This window comes from Zeugodacus cucurbitae, chromosome 4 (genome assembly GCF_028554725.1).
Source record: "Zeugodacus cucurbitae isolate PBARC_wt_2022May chromosome 4, idZeuCucr1.2, whole genome shotgun sequence".
NCBI classification, from domain to species: domain Eukaryota; kingdom Metazoa; phylum Arthropoda; class Insecta; order Diptera; family Tephritidae; genus Zeugodacus; species Zeugodacus cucurbitae.
In genome coordinates, this window is record NC_071669.1 from 46,608,978 (window position 1) to 46,631,909 (window position 22,932).

Here is a 22,932-nt window from a genome sequence, read left to right on the forward strand (position 1 = left end):
ATGCTCGGTTACATGTGAAGCTTATATACATACAGACAGACACGCATTTATATTCGTAGTTATTTTGAATGCTGTCAAGCGATTTTCTTTGCTAGGGTGACTGGCGCGCTGCGGGCGTTTCGTGCCATCAAAGCGTTTGCGCAGCAGCCGCAATTCATTCCGCACTTGGCAGTCGGGCGACACAGACGTTTCGTTGATTTTGATACGAACAAAAACGTTTAATTCGGTTAGGTTCTTGCAGATTGTTGAAAAAATAATAATTACATATATACAAAGTGTGTGTAGCCAATCGACCGACCGACCGACCGACCGCCCGAGCGAAGTCTAGTGAGCTTTTTTCAGTTAAGGAAAATATACACGACGCTAGTGATTTTAAGTTTGAAAAAATTTTCTAAAAAAGGTATGTAAAAGTGAGCAAAAAAAGAAGAAGAAGAAAACAAAAAATAATATGAATAATTAAATAATGACTATAAAAATTTGAAAAAAATATTAATTACAAAAATTATAAAATTTTATTGTTATAAATATTTTAATGAATTATAAAGTGTGCGTATACTCGAACGCAATTATTTAATTAATATTTGTGCTGAGCTTAATGCAGCATCATTTAATGAACATTTCAAAATAATTTGCATTACTTCGAAAATATAAAAAAGAAATCATTAAAAATATAATTAGTGGACACAATTAAGAAAATCACTTACAAAACTCGATAAAAAATGTTGTTGTGTCATTAACGCCTTTTTTAATAATGCATAAACACGAATAAAGCGGTATTAAATGCATAATTATTTGCTTATGCAACGCTATTTACACAGGACCTCGCTTACACATTTTTACCATTTTCAAATAAAAACCATTAATATACATATATACAAAACAAACAAACTCTATGTATGTCTGCATACGACGATCAAATGCAATTGCATTCGACTGCAGCCGTTGCAACGGCGCATGCTCCACTGCATTGCTGGCTTATGTAATTGGTGCACTATCGCTCCGCTGCTCGCCAGCTATTTTCTATGAAATTTCTATTTCGAGTTTTGAGATTGCGGCAACAACCTGACTCGGCGCACAGCAGCGAAAAAAATGGAACATAAAAATGCTACTTTGTAGCTTTTGGATTGAAGAGGCGAAATGTAAACAGACAGGCATACAAATATAAATACAAATACAAATTTTGATGCAAAATCAAAGTGTCAACTTTTGGCAAATACATTTGTATTTAGATAAGGCTTACAAATTTGATTGTAGACAAGTGAAAGAGGCTAATTTGGTTTAAGACTAGCTAATGTTGAATGCATCATTCGCTGAGATCTTGTCATTCCTTGTGCAGACACTGGACTTTTAAAAAGACCTACCTATAGAGGGGTATAAGAAAAGTATACGGACAACTAATTTATAAAGAATTCTCATTTTAATTCAGTCATGTATCTAAATTTTTAATTTGATGCCTACTCTCTTCAAAGTCATAAATTATTTCTTTCAAGAGACCATTGTAAGCTGTAAATATTAGTTATTAAAAATAAACTAACAAACCATCAATGAAGAAAAATCCTAGACATTGACTGTCTTAATATAAAAAGTGTCAGTTTAACATTAAGTACATTATTGAAGATAATTATTGAGATGATTTATTTGCATAAATGTACGACGAAAGAGTTAAAAAAATCACTTTTTTCCAAAAATTATTCAATTTTTTAATAATAATGTTTGTTTCAATCATTTTCAGGGACCGCTTTCGCTAGATTTATCGTAAAATCAATACAAACAATATTTAATATATAAAACATCGGTTTTTCATAAATTATTCTAATGTATGATTCTGATTCGTTATGCTTCTCTCTTAGTCATTCATACTCATTACATTTATAATGGATGGTATTCTAAATTTTATTTTGATAAATGGTACTTTTTAAAATGGTATATACATTTTATTGAGTTAAATAAATATCTTTTGGCTTTATTAGCTCGCGAAATTTCGGCTATATGACTATCGCTACTGCATATTTTACTGATTTCAATTTTAAACAATTTTCCTCATCATATCTCCTTAATATGACTTCGAAAGTTGGTTTCTTTTCATGGGCAGTAGTAACCATCGACTTAATTAACACTCAATTTGTGTACGTGTTATCAATAAGTCGTCATTGGATAGCTACTTTGCCACCAAAAAATCGTCGCAGTTGTTTTTGACGATTGATATCGACGTAAGGAAACAAATAGACAGTAATAACTTAGTAGAAGGGAAATAGGGAATGTCTTCAGGATTGTTCTCCATTCATGGAAATTTACCTCACAGAACACGAGTTTTGGAATTGGATTGGCTTGACGGAATTTCTGTCTCGAAACACTTAAACATTGAACAAAGAAATCTTGAAAATAATAGGTTTCGACTGAAAAAAAAATAGTTTTGGAAGCTTTAAGTTGTACTATTATCATTCAAAACTTCTCATTTTCTTTGATATATTTTTAAAAATTATTAAAAGCTAACTCACCATCAGTGATAATAGCAAACCGTTTAGCCGGTTATAGCCCAATCGATGAGAGCGCGCCACTCCTCTTTTTCCTTCGCTGTTCGGCGCCAGTTGGGACCATCTGGTCCATCTAACGGAGTGGAGGCCTTCCCCTTCCTCGGCATCCTCCGGCGACTGCATCGAACACTTTCAGAGCTTAAGTGTTTTCGTTCATTCGGACAACATGACCTAGCCAGCGTAGCCGCTGTCTTTTTATTCGCTGAACTATGTCAATGTCGTCGTATACCTCGTACAGCTCATCGTTCCATCGTCTGCGGTATTCGCCGTTGCCAATGTTCTGAGGACCAAAAATCTTGCTCAAAATTTTCCTCTCGAAAACTCCTAGCGTCGCCTTGTCGGATGTTGACATCGTCTTCTGCACCATAAAATAGGGAATAATGAAGGACTTGTAGAGTTTGGTTTTTGATCGTCGAGAGAGGACTTTACGTTTCAATTGCCTACTCAGTCCAAAGTAGCACCTGTTGGCAAGAGTGATTCTGCGCTGGATTTTTCTTAATACATCCCATAAATCTCATCATCATAGGTTGACGGGCGAAAAATTTAAATACACAGTAGAAAACCTATAAAAGAAGTTCGATTTCGCTTCTAGCTACACCGGGAATTCCAATTTAGTACATGTATTTATATGTACAAACGTATATATAATACATAATGCCCACTGATTTTAAACTGTGCACGTGCCAATCTACAATAAATCGAAATGTATTTAAAAGTTCTTGCTTGCTTGAATTCTGTATTAAATATTACGATAGTTGAAAGGGTCAAAGAATCCCCAAATGTCTACGTGCAAATCAGATTACATATACGAACACATGCGCCATGTGTGTCTCCCTTCTTTCGAACAAAGCCTGATATCTAACATTCTAAAAACGTATTTCATTGGAAGTGTTATTTGTAAAATTCTAGTTCGACTTGATTTTGGTAATTTGTCTAGTCTTTATTTATATGAAGCGTATGTTCATTTGATTACAGGTCTGACAATGGGGACATATGTTCTGCTACCTTTCCCAAAAAACAAAATGAATTGCAACAACAATTTCACATTGACGACATAGACGTAAAGTAGTGCTTAATTTAGCCAGAGGCTTAGTAAAGGCGATTTATGTATTATCAACATGCAAATTTATGCTTTTAATGGTATATAGATGTATATAGGAAGATGCGAAAATACATATACTATGCATTATTAATTACAACCTGTTTTATCCATAAACACATGTGTTTTCTATTTTCTCTAATAGTTAGTTTAAATAGTCTAAGTTTGCTGAATCATCGCCCCAGCGTAATATTAATCTATTATTTTATACGCTATTGTCTTCTACGAAATGAATTCAAGGGATTTAAGAAAGTTATCCATAAAAACCTATTACAAGCTATTAGAATAGAAAGCTCTTTTATCTCAAAAAAATATGCTCTTCAAATCATCGTAAAGCTATAACTCTCTACCGATATATTCTTAGTTGTTAAATATTTAGATAGTTTACCAAGCTTCTCTCATTTGAGGAGTTTGGCTTGAAGTTATTCGACAACAAATAGATCCAAACAGTGAAATGTATTAGGATAGTTCTTTTTTTCTTGCCTCTTCTGTATGAGTGCATCAATCAATATGTACACTTCAGAATTAATCGAGGTATTGTCGGTTTTGGCAATTGAAAAGTAAAGTCCTCTCTCGACGAACCAAAATCAAAATCCACAAGTCGGTCATCATTCCTGTCCTGTTTTATTGTGCAGAAGCGTAGACGATGTCTACATCCGATGAGGCGACACTAGGAGTTTTCGAGAGAAAAAATTTTGCTCAAGATTTATGGTCCTCTGAACATTGGCAACGGCGAATACCGCACACGATGGAACGATGAGCTGTACGAGTTATACGACGAATTTGACATAGTCCACCGAATAAAAAGACGGCGGCCACGGTCACACTTGGGATTTCCAACTGGCGCGGAATCGCGTACGCCAATTACATACATACATTGTCGACTCAAAGCAAACTATCAGTTTGAAATCCTATAAAATAAACAACAGAACCTTTGATGACTATAGACCTTTGAAGTGGTTTGAGCTGGTTCATCTTGTAAACAACACACTTTTCGTCGCCAGTAACAATTGACGTTTGATAAGCGAATCACAGTCGTTAATGCGACGAAGAAAATTTCGTTCTGTAAGAACATGAAGTCATATGTCAAGCTTCGAAATTAATGCTAGACTAAATAAAATCTATTCCTCAAACTTAACAAATTAAAAAAAATCCTGAATATATCAGCTGTTCGAATATATAACGATTTAGCGGTTAATTGTGAAGTTGGCTGCGAAAAAAAATCAATAAGATTACTTAGTGAACGACGAATATGATAGTAGACGATAGATCATAAATATCTTGTGAAGATCGTTGAAAGGTGGATCGTATTAAAATTTAGCTGGTTACACTATAGAATTTAAAGATATTATCTTCTCAAATTAATAGATGATAAAAAAATTTAATTTTGCAAAAAAAATTTTTTTTGAAACATAAACCGTTATGTCTATACGAAACAATTACAAAATTGAATACAAGTGCTTGAACATAAAAAAATAATGGCAAATTATGAAAAAGCTATAAGATATGATAATACGAAAATGGTCAATTAATTATCAATGAAGACACAGATTTTAGCTGTTTTTACACATTTATCGAAGTATGAATACGTTGCATAACTGTTAGAATTTCAATACTTTTAGTGAAGTTGGTCTGTCTCTGTCATCAGTCATTTACGAAAAAAAAAATAAATAAATAGGCATACCTCCACATACATATAATTAAGTACGAATGCATTTTAACATAGCGCGGGAATTTATTTAGTTTTTTTCTTCAGTTTAACTTTACGGTCCCTTAAGCCGCATTTAGTCGCCTTACACAAAGGTCACCGGCGCCATTGCTACACAACTAGTGGAAATATTAGTATTTCCCCAAATACCAACGACAAATTGAACAACAATTTTCTGTTTGTCACGATTACTCTTAAACAATCAACTAACGCTAATGAGTACCGTAAAAATAAAATAAAACCAATGATTATAAAAACGCATAGTCGCAGCTGGCGCGTAATTAACGTGAAAAATATTCATTATTAATATCAAAAAAAAAAATGCACACGACTAAAAGTATTTAAATACATTCAGTTTGTGTGTTTTCATGCCCTTATGTGTGTTGTAACGCATATTTTAATTACTTTAAATATGTAAAACACACGCGCAGAGGTATATTTGTATATAAGTTCACGCTTGTTTGTTTCATGTAAATGCATTTAACATCCGTTTACATGTGTATATATATATTTGTATACACTCATACGTAAAGGGCACCCCATGCGCCTGCACATTTCTACAAACATATACATACATATATAAACATATGTACGTTTGTATGCATATTCAAAATCGAGCTCACTGATAAATTTCAACGTTTGTGTAAGTTTTTCAGCGTCGCTGGATTGCTTGTTGGATTTTCAAGGTCATCGGCGTATCCGTGAAAGATATCGTCACTGCGCATGCGCATATTGCTGAAAAAAAAGTTATCGTGATGATAGCAGTGCGTTGGCATGTGTGGAGATACATACATATGTAGGCATGAGTATGCAGCGATTCAGTTGAGAAATCGAATTTGTTAATTGCTCCGATTTGTATTTTGTTGTTTATTTACCAACATATAGATCTGCAGTATATATATGTATGTATATATATTTTTTTTATTGCTAAAGAAACATGGTCTTATAATTTATAATTTCCACATTATCTGATAATTATATCTGGACGGAAGTCCATTTTCTATCTGCGGTTCTGAGTAATCAATTCTCGAAGGAATATTCTTCTTTTAATAAAAAAAGTTAAATTTTTTTGACAGATTTATATACCCCAGTCAAATAATTATATGTGCATTTCTGCTTTTGTTTGTTTATATCTTATTCACTGTTATTTTTTGGATTTCGGTAAATGTGGAATAAAATATTGATATGTTACCGTTACTTATGCAACGAAAATTGTTTCATAAGCGGTTCCAAAATGGCTCCAGACCAAAGTGACATCGGAACTGTATCTCAAAATTTCTTAAAAACCCCACTAATTATGGTATAGTGCGACGCAGCGGACGAAAAACAACATTGATGAGCAATACGAAAGGATGATTCGACGGCTAGTAGTTGCGGACTTGAGAAGCAGCGACCAAATATGGACCTAGTTAAGACAGAAAATCACAATATATATAGTTATTCCAATTATACATAAAAATCCGTTTCTGAAACACACCTCCAAGGCACCTAAACCAATGCTAAAGAGAGACACAATTAAGCAAATTTGAGGTTTGCAAATAAATACCAATTCTGTGCCGATGAGAGATAGAATACAGTCTTTAGTGACGAAAAAAAGTAAATTTGTTCGGCCCAGGTCATTGCAAGAAATATTGAAGAGATTCGTACCAGGAACGACGTTCCTACTACAAGCGATGTTTTGGAAGCAATTTGCTGCTGTGGAAAGTTATCTACATGTTTTATATTCACTCAAATGAATGCTAATATCAATGTAGATCTTTTGGACAGCGAGTTAATAAAATTTGCTGGCAATATTTATGGCATATAACTGGACATATCGAAAGGATAACGCTTCAATCCACACGAAGAACATCTTTAACGACCGGAAAATTCCGGTATTACAATGTGCAGCATTGAGTTCGAACCTAAATCCTAGTGAGGATCTCTGGGGGAACCTCTCTGCTCCTGTTTCCCAAAACGAAGAGCAGTTTGAGATAGTACGTCACCTTAAATCAGCCATAAAGCAAGAATTTGCCAATATTTACATAACTATTCTCCAGTCAGTAGTTAAATATCTCATTAAGCGGCTTAATTTAGTTTTAAAATATAAGGACAATTCTACTGACTATTAAAATAAACATTTCTTTCAGTTAAACTCAAATGTATAGGCTTTACTGGTAAAATAAGTAAAATACATATATAAATATTTACTATTAGCCTAAACTTCAATTCTGTTTTATAGTTTAAAAAATATTTTGAAATTTGTTAATTTTTTGTTTTTTATATCGTATACATTAATAATATCAAAGCTGCATACTCAGAAATATTTTGCAATTTTGTAATATAATTAAATAATAATTGACTGAGGTAGGATCATGACAGTAGGTATAGGTACAGTGGATATCAGGCGACGCACCTAGACCTCTAGGTGCTTGGTACTTGGTCATATAAAGCGGAGAATGTTTCTTCTATAAAGGTTTTCTGCATTCGAAAGAACCTTTTTAGGCTCTTAATGGCAAAATCAATAAACGAATGTTGAGTTTCAAGATGAATAGTCAATAATTCATATTTTTAACTGGAGCAGTGTTCAAAGATCAATCTATGATTTCTATGATTTATGTTGGCGGCTGCCTTGGTACTACCTTAAAGGTAGTCCTTAGCATGCGACATCATACCACCGAGCGAATATATTATATGTTATGAAAGAGGAGAAGAACACCCACGAAAGGTGTAGATACTATCTAAGCCTAATATTGGAAATGGTAAGAGTTTACCGGAAACTACAAAGTCTGTATTCTGGAATAATAACAGAGATAGCTGAAGAGCTCGCTGACTTAATCTTCTTTTGAAATCTTGAAAATATTTTTTACACCATTCCATTCTTCGGCGAGACCGGGAGAGCAGTTCAGATTAGTTAAATTTCATTGTAACAACTTTACAATCATTACCTACCTACATTTATGTTTCTTTGACAGATGTATAATGCATATATCATCGAACATCATCTTGGTTATTGATAACCAATTACGAAAAAACCGGTATCTCAGACGCTTATGGCTGCAACGACTTGCACATATTTCCTGTTTTTGAATCATTTTGCATTTGCACTCATATACTAACATAAACATTTATAAACAAATGCCAAAAAACACTCGCCTTTTAGAGCGCTGTCTATTGTTTTTGATCGGCTGCTATCGTCCAATAACCTGCTTTCTGCCTGGGTTGTGTGTAAGCTTTGAATTTGGTTCGAAAAGCCATTGGCCAACTGCATTTTTCGAATCTAGACTGAATTATTTTCGGACTTTGTGCGGCGTACACAAATACATAATCGACAATTAGTGACTGACCGTATGACGGACGGAGTCTGTCACACACAGTCACAAAGCCAGTCAGTGCCTTTAATGGACGGTTGACTGCAGTAGAAAACAAAGCGCTAAAAACACACATACGATATCTATATATATATGTAGATATATATGTAAGTAAATATGTATATGCGTACATATTTACTCAGATGTGTATGTGTCTGGCTTTTCTGTTGTTCGATTAGTTTGTAAATTGTTTTTGGTTTATGGCGTTGATAAATGATTGTGCTGCAATATGCGATGGGACTTGGCTATTCGCATATATTCATACATACATACATACATACATACATACATACATTTACTCTCGCCAAACCTACTAGCATGCATGCTGGAGACGTTGATTACTTCAGTCCAAACGTAAACTTGTTCGGACCTGACGTGCGCCGATCACTACTCACATACATACCCACATTCATAGTTATTCACTTTGATTTCTTACCAACGCTGACAAAGATAGTAATAGTTCGCTACACTCCAAGTTGTTTACTATAAATGTTTCAAGCAACAGCAGGCAGCCAAGAAAATGCTTTTACTATATTTCTACTCACAGCGTGACTAAAAGCTATCTCGACGAGTTTGCAATGATGAATATTGCGAAATTTCTGAAGCTGGGCTTAAAAATAGTTGGAAAGTGTTGGCAAAAATTTTATTACAACACTTCGGTGCGTGCTTTACTATGGCTTCTAACGATACGCCAGCACATGGAGAGTGCTGATTCGAACAAACAATTGGCAAGAATTAAATAAATAGACTAGCTAAATCAAATAGACTTAGAAAGCAAGTGATTATATCATCGTTAATTCTCTTGTGATTAATTAAACTGCATCACTTTGTTGTTGTTTAGTACATATGTGCATGCAATATTAATAAGAGAGCAGTGTGTAAATATAGTGAGGAGTGTAAAATCGAATCGAACATGGTTTGTAATTATGAGCTATGCATATTGAACTAAACTAATTCTTTTTTCCGGAAGATTGAATGATAAGTAAAAAACATATGTTTTAGGATTGTCGAAGTTAGCCAAAAACGAAATATTTACCAACGTTTATAAAAACTATTATTAATTTCAGGACTCATATCATCTGTTAATCGAGCTTAATCAATATGCGAACATATCGATTGTGGAGTGTAACTTCGAAAAAAATGTATTTGGTCCAATACCCAAAAAGGTCGATTTTGCAGTATAGTGCAATATGTATCTCTGTAGTTACAGTTGCATGCCAATATTGAATCCCAATAATGAGGGAGTGGATATTATGAAAGATATTGAATGAAAAATGCTTGCATTGCGACGTTATGAATAGAACAATGAGAATCCTTACAAGTATGTAATATGAAAGCTTTATCAGTGTACGATATAACGATTAGACTGCTTTGAAATAAGTTAGTTAGAGACTTATGATTCCGTATGAGGAGCTGCTAAATATTTATTATAGACAGACCAGTTACTTAAATTAGTTCTTTTCATGAACTCAGATTTGTAATATGGTCGTATGTTTATCGTAAAAGTGAATAATGAATATATTAGTTGGCAAATATCTTCCTTCCGCTTTTTTCATCGTTATTCAATGCTTTATAAAAAGTGTTACAGTGATCGGATTTAGTTCAAATATTCGCCGTTTCGTTCTATAATCTGTTTCCATCTAGACAGCAACTTCATAATACCCCCTCGTAGCAGGCCTCCCTCCTTATTTGCGAAGAACTCGGACAGCCACTTTTCAAAGCCTCTTTTACACCACCAAGGGCGTTCGCCATAGACAGGAACAGGTGGTAATCACTTGGCGCTATGTCCGAGCTATATGGTGGATGCGATAAAGCCTCGCATTCGAGCTTCTGACAAGTCATCAACGAAGTGTGTGGTCTGGCGTTGTCCTGGTGGACAACACCCTTCCTGTTGACCAATTCTGGACGCTTCTGGTCGCTCGCCTGCTTCTAGTGGTCCAGTTTTTCGCAGTAGATGGTAGAATTAAGCGTCTGACCATATGCGAGCAGCTCATAGTGGATGATTCCCTTCCAATCCCTCCAAACACACAACAAAACCTTCCGGGTCGTCAATCCCGGCTTGGCCACTGTTTGGGACGATTCATCGGCCTTCGACCACATCCACACAAGCATCCACATCAAGCATTTTGTGTATCCAGCCTTCTGCAAATGGTTTAAAATGGTTTGGTGACTAACTTCCATCTCCGGGGCGACGTCACGAGATGCCACATGCCGGTCTAACTCGATGTTTTCCATGATTTGATCGATATTCGTCGTCATAGGTCTTCCGCCTGCTGGCTTTTTCGTGAGGTCGTTTTCACCCGCTCTGAATCGTCGAAACCATTCCTCTGCATTTCTAAGTGATAGAGTACCATCCCCCAAAATAACATTAATCTCACGGAACGTTTTTCTAGCGGATTTGCCTTTAACGAAGGAAAGTACCGAGTTGTTTTAAACCAAGAAGTCGGCTCCTGTCTAAATCATCACATTATATCTGGGACCAATAATATCAGACTTTAATTTTTTCTAAAAAGACGAATGTTTGAGTCAATTTGAAAGAGAAGCCTTCTTTCAATGAATAAAATAATATAATATCAAATACTACCTTGGCTGCTAAGGTAACATAAACTAAAGAAATATGTCAATTAATAAGTTAAATTATATCTTATCGAACAGAGTCAACCTTGTCCAAATGTCCTTGCTGATCGTGCCAATAGATATTTGTATATGAATCATCGGACTTCGACAATTCCGCTCAATTGGAAGATGGTAATTTTTTTTTTAGAAACACCTTACAATATTATAAGTTAGTAATTTACATGATGATTGCAAATTATATACATGTATAAGGCATATAGCGTTAGGAAAATTATTAAATTTTCTGGATTTTTTGTAAGGTTTTGAATTTCTTGGTTACTACAGAGATATGTTTAGTAAGAAGAAGACTGCGTACATAATCTGTTATCTGTTGTTATGCTATTTTGCCAAACTTGCATATGATTATTTTGAGAGAAATTTCCTTAATTCATGTAAACATTTTTACAATGTTAGGCGATATGTTTGATGCTATTTTATATGTCTAAATTTAAACTGAATTTTAATATAGAAAGTTGAGTATCCACATTTAATCAACTTTCTATATTACAACTATAATCTATAAGTATAGTTAAATCATATCTTTTATGCGCTTTAGGCTTTTGTGTAAATTAACGATGATAATAATAATAATACTGACTAACTATAACTGACTAAAATAACTGGAAGAACTCAAACTCGGTTATTCTTCTGAGCTTAGTAGAGTAGAGTAAGTGACTTAAAATGTTACTTAAAAACGCCAAAATCAAATCTTGAGAGTATGGAGCACATGAGTCACAACTGAAATATTTTTTTTAAACCTTCAGGAAAATTTTGGAGCATTCCTCTGCCATTCGCTTAAAAGAGCAAAAAATTTAGCCTATTGTTGTTATCATTGCAGAGTCTGCAACTCGAGGGTCACCCATTGTACTCGCCCGCTTTTTATTAACAAAAAAATGTTGATGGTTGTCTTTTGTAAGTGTAAAATCGGCCCAAGTTCAAATTTATTTACCGAAAGCAGGTCAATATGTTTGCTTGTACGCATGTAAATATGTATTTATAACTCAAAAAATTGGTGGATAAGAAAATATTGAAGCAACGGATTTGCCAAGATCTGTCGCTGTGCGCCCAGTGTGCGAGGAATGAATGACGTGTGTGATCAATGTAAATTTATGCAAAAAGAAAAGGTAGATGCCATACACTCATACTTAGATACAATATATGTAGGTATGCATGTATGTGTGGTGTGAGGTAGATAAAAAAGAAAACAAAATTTGGCTAACAAAGCAAAAATTTTGGAAGCCAAACCCAAAAAGTCGAAAGGCAATGAAACTCATTGGGAGATTTAAGCAAAAATATAATAATTATTTTCGCATCAGATAAGATGAGCATGTCTACAGACATATAAACTGTTATTTTGGCATACATATGTACATGCATTACATATTTACATATATATAATACCACACAATGACTTAATCTATATTTAAAACGCTGTGTGCAACAACAAAAAAACATATTCAATTAATTTTAGTTCATGCTGACTTGAAAATATAGCACATGGAAGGGAAAAACCGTGAAAAATAAAACAAAACTGTGACAGTGGATTCAAAAAAAAAAAAAAAAATAGCACAACAATCAACGTCAAACCTTGCCAAAAATGTATTGGAGCAAGCTAAGACTCACAGCTACTGATTTCATATACATATCTATAAGTATGTACACAACTACTTTGTACCTTTCAACGGTTGATGGGGGGACATGCCCATAGCTATTTTCGTATTAGATTTTGGTTTTTTGATGGGAAATCTATGCATGTTATTGTTGTTGTAGTTGAGTGTAGTCAACAACGGCGTTGAACCTTAATTAACATACCGCGCAAAATTTACAAAAGAAATCATGCAAACATACACACATTTGAAAAATATTTAAATTGCCTACTGTATGTATGTATGTATATACACATGTACATTTGTATATACTTAACTATACAAACATGCTAACATTGTAAAATACGCAATTTTTTTTGGTTAAAACGCGAAGTTTAACTTTTTATATCCTCTTTGATTTGAGATTTATTTTATTTTTTGCTTATAATTAAATTTTTTTTTTAAATTATATAAATTAATAATTAGTTTGCTCATAACCTAAAATAGTTTTTTTATATTAATAAATTAAAAATTGGAATTTTAATATTTAGTTAATTAAAAATTATATATGTATATTCATATAATCATAAAGTTATTTATATTTAAATTTGCACGGTATATACTTAAATATCACTTAACTGGCTCATCGCTTTCGATATATAAATTTCAGTCCATTAAATTTGAGTTGCCAATAAAGGTGTGGTTCGTTTTTGTACGGATATTGAAATATTTCTTCTTCTTCTTCTCTTAACGTAAAATTAATTTAATATAAAATTTCCATTTTTGAATTTCGACTAATTAAATATTAAACAAGTAAGGAAAGGCTAAGTTCAGGTGCAACCGAACATTTTATACTCTCGCAATTTATTGAAGAAATTTTAATAAGATAACACCCAAATTTACCTATAAATTCGGCACAAAGTTTAATAGAATAACGAAAATCGTCCTATATAGTGTATGAGGGCTGAGGTAATTCCTGAACCGATTTCATTCATTTTCACCAGCAAGGTACACTATATCCAATACTATGTATGTGATTGGCGTTGCAACCGTTTAGCCGGTTATAGCCGATCCAATACTATACGCTCACTTAATTTCGCTAAGATATCTCACATATTACATACATACATGTGAAAACACAAAAAAAATTCGTTTTAGTCGAAATTGTAAACAGAAACTCATTATATTAAAGTAAAGTTGTCCAATATTTGTGATATAAAGTTAACCAAAGAGACAGAAAGCCGTATATTCCTTTATATGTGGGCTATTAAAGTAATGAACTGTTTTCTATAATTTCAGAGAGATAAATGAGAAAATTATATTTTGATATCTGTATTTAGAACTAAGTCATATACCGTAAAGTAAATTATGCTAACGAGATTCAAAGTGGTCCTATATGAGAAATAGGCGGACTTCAAGTCCAACTTCCCCTTTGAAGATAAAGTCTGTTAATTTGAAACTATTATTCCCCAGTTTTAGCTCAAATTGGTTGTATCACACTTACACACTTAAATGTAGGTACAAGTCAAGTGGACTAACTTTGAGAGTGCCCTTTAGGTGTATGTATAATAATAATAATCATCAATATAGACCATCTCTCAGCTCAGATCAATTTTAAAGCAAAAATGTATTCATTTATTTATTTCACACATATTCCCACATTACAGTAAACTTATATGTAAACAAATAATATATATAAACCTTGTACCGCGCCAATGTCGTTCATGGTGTTCCAATAGAAGGTCACATTTTGCCTCCGGTCTTGAATGTTGAGTGTAAAACACTGATTGTTTAGGAAATGTAGTGCATAGAAATATGTACATAAATAGGAATAGTATATAACAAAATGGTTAAAAACTGATTTGTGACATGATCTTGAAGATATTCATTGAGATTTATTTGGCTTGATGCCTTAAGGCTTTTGCTCTTGAATGCTACTGTTTGACATTTGAAGTATTTTGGAAGTGAAACATCAGAGTGGCTGTTTATAGTTTAAATTGCATTGTATGTCTGTATACAAAATGCAGCAAAAAACGGTTTAATTGGTCCGCTTACTCTACTTTGGCTAATTCGATACAATTGTATTCACAAAAAAAATTGACAACCACATTCTTATACATATATTATTAACACAGATTAAGCTCGATAATTGCTTCTTTTACACATATTACGATAATTTACCCTGTTATGAAATCAACTAGTAATCAATTATTTTTGAACTAGTATTAATAGTACTAGTCAGGCAACGGTTCTTATAAACTGCATTATACTATTCATAAACGATACGGTATTTTCCAATGAAAAACATTCAAAAGAATGAAATTGATTTTTTACACATCAATAATGTAAAGTTTCCGGCGAATTTTTTTTCTCTCAATTGTGATCCCATTGGAGTAATTGCGTGCAAATTACCTCATCTGCGAGTAATCAAATTTCAATTAATATACATAATTTCAATATAATATATATATATATATATAATCCAACAGGTATTTCTTACATATGTATATATCTACATAGAAGAACAAGAGTAATTATCGAGTAACAAATACTACCTAATGATTCATCAACAAAAACTTGAAAACGAATTAAATTTGTTATACTCTCGCAACAAAGTTGCTAAGGAGAATATTATAGTTTTGTTCACATAACGGTTGTTTGTGTCACCAAGAAATAAAAGAGTTAGATATACTGTGTCATAACTAAGCCATAAATAAAGTTATGAAAATAAAATTTGGGACAGAGGGGCACATTTGGATGTAATTTTTTTTAATTGGGCGTAATCCCGCCCCCAAATGGGTTTTTTGTATATATCTTGCAAACGAAAAAAACTGTATAAACCAATCTTTCTGCAGTCGTTTCGTGAAAGTCGTCAAAGAAATCGGATAATAACCACGCCCACCTCCCATACAAAGGTTATGTTGAAAATTACTAAAAGTGAGTTAACTCACTAACGAAAAACCTCAGAAATACTAAATCTTACGTAAGGTATTTGAGCTGTGACATCACTTGTGGAAAAATTGTCAAAATCGGACCATGACTTTTCAAGGCCCCTGATATCGAACATGAAGAACACAGTGCCTAAGGGTAATTTTTCACTGAAAATATAGGCATATCTCTGAGATATTTTAATGTAATTTAGAGAGAATTTTCTTCTTATAACAGTTTGTCTCTGTACAAAAAATGGTTAAAATCGGGTCATAACTTCCCCTAGATCTCAAATACCTAATTATAGGTAATATAAAATTAAGTGAGCATATAGTTTTCGATATATTGTATCTTGGTGGTGAAAACGAGTGAAATCGGTTCAGGAATTACCTTAGTCCCCATATACTATTTATGATGTTTTCGTTATTCTATTACTTTCCTTACTTGTTTGTACTCTGATTTTGTCTGTCTATCGAGTTAAAAAATATTAGATGTTCAGAGGCGAGGTACTGACTTGTAGAATCAAATTTTATTGGATATAATCCAGATACACACTATAAACGAACATTTTCCTTGAATACAGATAATTCAGCCCCTTGATTTCTCCTAAAAAGTTAGTAAAAGAATAAATGAAATTCCTTTCAAATATAGTTAATATAGAGATAGTAACCTTACAGTTAGGGTGTGATCATTTTAGACTCCACTACTTACCATATTCATATAATAGAGGTTTTAGAAGTAGAGAACTTCAATATAAAATTCTTGGAATATATTTATTTATTCGCATGGTATTTAGTACTTCCAGCAGAACTTTATTTTCCGGGTCGAATAATGATTTTCAACTATTCAGTCGTAGGTATTTACTTGACGTATCTAAACAAAAAGTGGTTTAATGGAATATATTTTGGAAAGCAAAGACTTTAAAAATGTATTTTTCTGCGATGAAAGAGAATTTCTACCGATCTTTCATTAGTATCTCATAATTTCAGTATTAGCTTAGAAAGGCTTGAAATAAGATAACAACCAACTAAATCCTTTTAATTTTTGTATTTGCAGCTATTTCTCCATTGACCGGCTAATTTTGACGTTAAACTACGCATATTCACTTAACTCACCATGAAGCACCCCATCGAACAACTCGCGGATGCCGAGCTAACGGAAAGCATGCTGAAGATTGCGAAACGCGAACTGCGTGAAGATAAATGCTCGCGGGAACAAAGTTTGGAACAAATGCGCAACTGGGTATTGAAACACGAAGACTTGCGAAATGTGCGACTCGACGATCAATTTCTATTACGCTTCCTGCGTTGCAAAAAGTTCAGCGTACCCATGGCCCAGCAGACACTACTCAAATACCTGAATGTACGACGCACTTTCCCGCATATGAGCACAAAGCTGGACTTTCTAGATCAAAAGTTGAATGATATTATCAGCAGCGGTTACATTTTCGCCTCACCGAATCGTGACAAGAACGGACGTCGTGTTGTGGTAATCAATGCCAAAGGTTTCAATCCAAAACTCTACAACAGCAGCGATCAAGCGCGTGCACATTTCCTCACCTACGAGTGCCTGATGGAAGATCAAGCCTCACAAATTTGTGGACTTGTGCACGTCGGTGACTTTTCCGGCGTCACCACAGCACACGTGACCAATTGGAATCCAACCGAATTTGCGCGCGTCTTCAAGTGGAGCGAACAATCGCTACCGTTGCGACACAAAGAGATTCATTTGGTTAATGTGCCGGCGACACTCAAATGGTTGATCGATTTCGTAAAGGGGCGTGTCAGTTCGAAAATACGCAATCGCCTGACGCTCTACACACAAGACAAAGAGTTGGCCAAACATGTTGATCCAGCTTGCCTGCCACAAGAATTGGGCGGTCGAATGCCGCTCAAAGCGATGGTTGAACTGTGGAAAGAGGAATTGCTCTCGAAGCGCGATACAATACTCAACTTGGATAAGATTGCGCTATTAAGCGATCGCGGTATATTGCGTAAGAGTAACTACAGTAGCGAGAAAAACAGCAACGGTATGAATTTCGTGTCGCAGATCGAGTCGATTGAGGGCAGTTTTCGAAAATTGGAGTTCGACTAGACTTCCAGGGGTTGTGGGTTATAAGCTCACAGGTGCTGTGTTGATGTGCGTGTTGTGTTAATTTACATTACTTAATTTTAGTTTAAGTGCTTACGAGGAACAAAGAATTACAAACAATTTAGCTGGCGGTCAGAGAAGTGTCTTGGGAATGTACGCTTCATTTGGTGGCTTTGTTTAGTATTATATATAGAAAGTACGTTTAAAATATATATATGATTTATACATAGATACATATATTTATACGAGTGTGTAGTCTAATATGTACTTTTAATACAATACAATGCTTCGTGCTTCCATGTAACTGCGTAATGACTAAATAAATCTTTCGCTTACTTTTTAAATAGTTAATTCATTTGTTTTTAATTATTTTCGAAGGAAAAACTTAAAAATACTACTGACGCAATTTATGCCAAGCTCAGAGCACCTGTATCAGCCCTTCGAACTGAGTCCACTGACTAATAGCGCTGAAGAGCGCTTTACCATCATCTTCGCTGTTCGTTAAATTTTGCAAGCCGTAAATTTTGTACTGACGCTGCAGCTTCTTTTGCCGCACCGATTCCGCAATGAGCGATAGCGTTGAGCGCAGCTGTAAAGCGCTGGGCGCCAGCGTTGTGTAGTTGCCTTTAAAATAAAAAAAAAAATTATAAAAGTTCCTTATGAATGCTACAAAAAATGCTATACCTATGAAAGCGATCACCAGCGTTGCATTTCTTGCCACCCAATTCAGACCGCTTTCGTAGTTCCAACCGCGTGCCTCGTAGGTCTGACGATCGCCGCCGATCAGGAAGTTGAACGGCACCTCTTGCGCATTGCCCAGCTGCTTTTGGTACTGTTGAAAAATATATTTAAGGAAATAAATTCAATGAATGCATATCTGAAGCTACTACCTGTTTCTGTAACTCCCGTAAAACTTGCAGACATTTGTCAAATTTCTCACAGCCAGCTCCACCCGTATGCATTATCACAATATTTATCACGTTGGTATAGTTGAGGAAGTCTGCCAGTGGCACGGAAACATTACTCCATATGTCACGATGCACCAGATCCAACGAGAATTGCATAGCCGGTATACGCGCTGGTGGAGATAAAATATATCATAGTGATGATAAGTCGTCTAAATTTAGGAACTATAGAAAGAAAGTAATGAAAAAAAAGAGAGCCTGAAAATTGAAGAGACTAGCCTTATTAGAAACAACTTTAGCTTTAACCTTTTGGATACCGTAAGACTTCTTAGAGCTTTAACCTCGGTTCTTCGATATTATTTTTGATTAGAACTTTTAGACTGTCATACATATTTTAGAGACTATATTCTCGATTTTCATATACCTAAATTTTGAGAGATGATTAGAACTTTTAGACTGTCATACATATTTTAGAGACTATATTCTCGATTTTCATATACCTAAATTTTGAGAGATACAGGAACTATAATGCTTAGAGACCTTTCTTTGAATACATTAGCTATCTTGAAAATATAAAGTCTCATTTAATTTGTCCATCCCTAGTCCTCCGTTAAAGAGATTAAAGCCTTTTAATACATGCTATATGTGTAACAGATTTTCTCTTTAAAATGATGTTAGGCTGATCCTTGATAGATTCTTTAAGCGTTTCAGCGTTTGATTTTAAAATAGTACTGGTAGTTTCTTTTACATCTGATTTATTGTCTATAACCTAGATCCGTAATAAGAATCTGTAGAGCTGAAGCAATTGAGTATATTTGGATATTGGAGTAGTCAATTGTATCATTTTGTCTAAAGAAACTTATGCTGGAGATGATGATGATAGTTTGAAGAAATATTAATCGCATATAGGTTCGGAGGTATGACTACTGAGTTCACAAGCGACATTTTCTTTTGTCCATCTCAGCCAGTCAACCAACTAATTTTCTTTCTGGAATCTAACGAGAATTATCTTATTCTTCTCAGTAAGTAGTAGTTTCTAGCCGACCCGCCTAATGAAAGATCACACATATTGAACACAGCGACATATTGACATATTGGATACAGCGCTCAGTATACCCAAGATGTTCGGTTCTATCTTTTCCTCTAACTAATCTATATCTGTCTAGCTCTATATTATATACTAAAATTATTGTTACATATATACAGTAAGTAACTATGTACACTTTATATTATTCTGATGTAAAACAAAGAAATTGTTTCTACATGGTTCCTGACTGACAAATCTAACAAACAAATAACTCATTTGTTTACAAATGTTAAGTAATTATTTTTTTAGTACTCGTCTATTCAAAACTTACATTCAGCAATCAAGAGATAAGTGGCGATAACACAACCACCGGCTAGAATCAAAACAAATGTCATAACTTGCAAATATGCACAGCAATGCGTTCTATATTTTCCCATGCCAGCATTCGCGCGACCAGCATAATCTCCTTTAACACTCGAGCTATCATTTTCGCTGCCATAGCTGCTGTCTGCGCCACTCTCGCTGGCGTAGCCATCACTCAAAGTCGCCGCCGCCGCCGCTGCTGCTGCTGCTGTCGCCGTCGTAGTGCCACCATAACTTTGACCTTTCTTCAACAGTGGCGTCCGCTCGTTCGCATCCATTGTGATCAACGATGATTTGACCGACACCTGTGTACCGGGAGATGGACGCGAGATGGGCGCATAAAATGAACCCCATGGCATCACCAGTCGATCGCTTGCACGTACGCCACCTTTGTGGGAATGAATGAGAGTTATTAGTACAGCACGGAGTAAAGTAAAACCAGAAATTAATTTGATTAGACGCCAAAAGCAGTTCAGAAATGTTTCCAGCTGTGCGAAGAGTTCCTCATATTTTTGATCTCGTTCGTAGTAGCTTATGAAATTGGCAACACTGCGATTGCTTAGCTGCAGTGGCATACTCGAACTGAGCTCCGGATTGTCACTGGTTGGCGTGAGAATATCTTTATGCCCACAGCATTGTGCCGCTATCGCAAAATTGGCCGACAATGGAGCGACAACAGACTTAGTAGATTTGTAAATATTTGATGGGAGCTTTAGAGACGTAAGATAGCGAGATATCTTCGCACTGTGGGTTTCATGTGCAAATATATATGTATAAATATATGCTCGTAAACAAGACATATGTACATATATAAGTATATAAATAAATATATATATATATAATATAAATAAGAATGTATATATATATTTATGTTCTAGTTTTCTATGTAAAGAAACACAAATATTCAAGAAACATTCATACAGACTGTACAATGCGAAAGATCAGAGATCATTAATAATCAGATATTTATTTAGCACAATCTTGTTTTTTTGTGAGATTTTTTGTGAGAGCTGGAATTATTGAGAGTTCGAAAATTTCTCTCCCAACAACAATCTGGTGTTTAGAAATCTATATAATAGACCGATATTACTCTCTCATTTCCACGATTTTGTTTTGGTGTAGACTGCCTTAAATTTTGAAGGGTTGCCGAAAAGTCCTGTCTTCAGCTCAATAATTTACTAACTCTCTCCGAAATTATACGTTTTGAAGACTCATATTTAACTTTTAAAAGCTTAATGCGGAGAAAAATGAATTTTTGTGACAATGTTGATCTAAAGAAACATATCGAATGGATTTTATATAGTTTGAATGGACAAAAAGAGAAGACACTATAAACCCTGACCTAGAATATATTATCCTTATTTGAAGTCTTCATTTTAATATTATTTGACCAATGAAATATCCACGTAATCGCTGACAGATTACCCCCTTCATGTTATCGGAGCTCGCTCGGATATGTTCTGAGACGAGATCCAAATACAATCACTCGGAACGCGATGGTTTGGAATCCACAAGATAGCCGAAGAAAAGATCGACTCGTTCTAACTTGGAGAAGAAATTTGGACATCGAAACATGAAAGGTCCAAAAAAGTTGGAGCCAAATCAAGAGGCACAAGATCATAATAAATGGAAAGAACTCCATGTGGCCCTTTGCTCCCCCGCGGTGAAATATAATACTATATATTTTATTTATGTATTTTCATTTTAATGGAAACATTACTGTCGATGTTGTTGTTGTTGTTTCAGCGTTCTACATCTAATTTTGAGGAATGCTGTCTTTGGCCGTGGAAAAAATCGGGTCTATTCCGGTTACGTAGACCCGATTGTTGTGGGAACAGTCCGATTATCACTCCCTCTTAGATGTATCACTTTTTCTTTGATTACTTATTCTTTATAGTCACTAGATTTTCCTGCTGGGAGCGTTAAAAACTCGTACATACATACCCACAAGAAAGTTTCAGCCTTCAAAAATATTATTATGCGCCTAAGTACACTCACAGTCGCACTCGAACTGATCACAAATGAAAAACTTTCTGAACCAGTGAACTAACTAAGCACTGGCTCTAGGTAACACTCACCTTCCATAATGTAAGCGCAGAACTTGTACCGCCTTTCCACAAAGCTTTGAAACTTTGTTTCCTCAACTAAATTATTATATTATTTGCACTTTCTTGCCCTCCACTAGCTTTTGAAGGCTGCACAGAGGCAAATAATTGTATTGATTATTATTGTTGAAATTTGTTGTATGTTATTGTTGCTGTCAGACGTCAACCAGCAAATTCTGATCCGCGAAACCAATTGTTGTGAAGTTTTTCATTATTTTAACAAGCGAATGAGCACTCATCAGCGATTTTTTGTTTTAACACGGATTTTTTTGTTTATATAGGTTAGCAGAAATGTTTTTTATTTATAAATACTCGTATTTGAAACGGCACGCGGCTGTCTGGTCCACACTTTTCGGGAGCAATTGCACTCTGTGACACTGTTGCTGAGCGCAGCTTTAATGAGTTTGAGACGATCGCGTTGGCGGACAAGCGTTTTGAATGCGGAACGCTGATGAATTGATACCGTTCAATGACTGACAACAACTTCGCTGATTCTACGGCATGCATGTAAACAAACGCCCATAAACAAACTAACAAATGCGATGGGCACATAATGCACACACATAAATATTGGATTTGTACATTAGGTTGGTTCGTAAATGCGATTGGTCTAATCCTTC

At 34.7% G+C, this 22,932-nt stretch overlaps 2 protein-coding genes across 5 annotated transcripts; one reads left to right on the forward strand and one right to left on the reverse strand.

Annotated features, from left to right (window-relative positions):
- Nucleotides 1-148: 148 nt before the first annotated feature.
- Nucleotides 149-18,263, forward strand: LOC105221025 (alpha-tocopherol transfer protein-like). 2 transcript variants are annotated; one of them, XM_011197664.3, is made up of 2 exons: nt 149-400; nt 16,878-18,263. In XM_011197664.3, the coding sequence occupies exon 2, from the start codon at nt 16,938-16,940 to the stop codon at nt 17,913-17,915; it is 978 nt and encodes a 325-aa protein (XP_011195966.2). In that variant the 5' UTR covers nt 149-400; nt 16,878-16,937; the 3' UTR covers nt 17,916-18,263. The 2 variants fall into 2 exon arrangements, with proteins under 2 accessions (XP_011195966.2, XP_028902021.2); XM_029046188.2 differs by lacking the exon at nt 149-400 and adding an exon at nt 11,422-11,439.
- On the reverse strand, nt 18,127-22,744 carry LOC105221024 (peptidoglycan recognition protein 1). Of its 3 annotated transcripts, none has more exons than XM_011197662.3 (5): nt 22,286-22,744; nt 20,176-20,595; nt 18,803-18,990; nt 18,597-18,744; nt 18,127-18,536 (listed from the first exon to the last, which is right to left on the reverse strand). In XM_011197662.3, exons 1-5 carry the CDS (start codon nt 22,290-22,292, stop codon nt 18,331-18,333), a joined length of 969 nt encoding a protein of 322 aa, XP_011195964.2. In that variant the 5' UTR covers nt 22,293-22,744; the 3' UTR covers nt 18,127-18,330. The 3 variants fall into 3 exon arrangements, with proteins under 3 accessions (XP_011195964.2, XP_011195965.2, XP_054085035.1); XM_011197663.3 differs by having other exon boundaries at nt 22,152-22,286; XM_054229060.1 differs by lacking the exon at nt 22,286-22,744 and having other exon boundaries at nt 20,176-21,022.
- Between the last annotated feature and the right edge of the window lie 188 nt (nt 22,745-22,932).

Bases quoted from the DNA above. Each gene is read 5' to 3' on its own strand.
- LOC105221025 (XM_011197664.3), top strand. From the start codon at position 16,938: ATGAAGCACCCCATCGAACAACTCGCGGATGCCGAGCTAACGGAAAGC.
- LOC105221024 (XM_054229060.1), bottom strand. From the start codon at position 21,007: ATGTCTTGTTTACGAGCATATATTTATACATATATATTTGCACATGAA. The intron at 18,991-20,175 runs GTAAGTTTTGAA...TATCTCCACCAG, and splicing joins TTATCTCTTGATTGCTGAAT to CGCGTATACCGGCTATGCAA. The intron at 18,745-18,802 runs GTAGTAGCTTCA...ATTTTTCAACAG, and splicing joins TACGGGAGTTACAGAAACAG to TACCAAAAGCAGCTGGGCAA.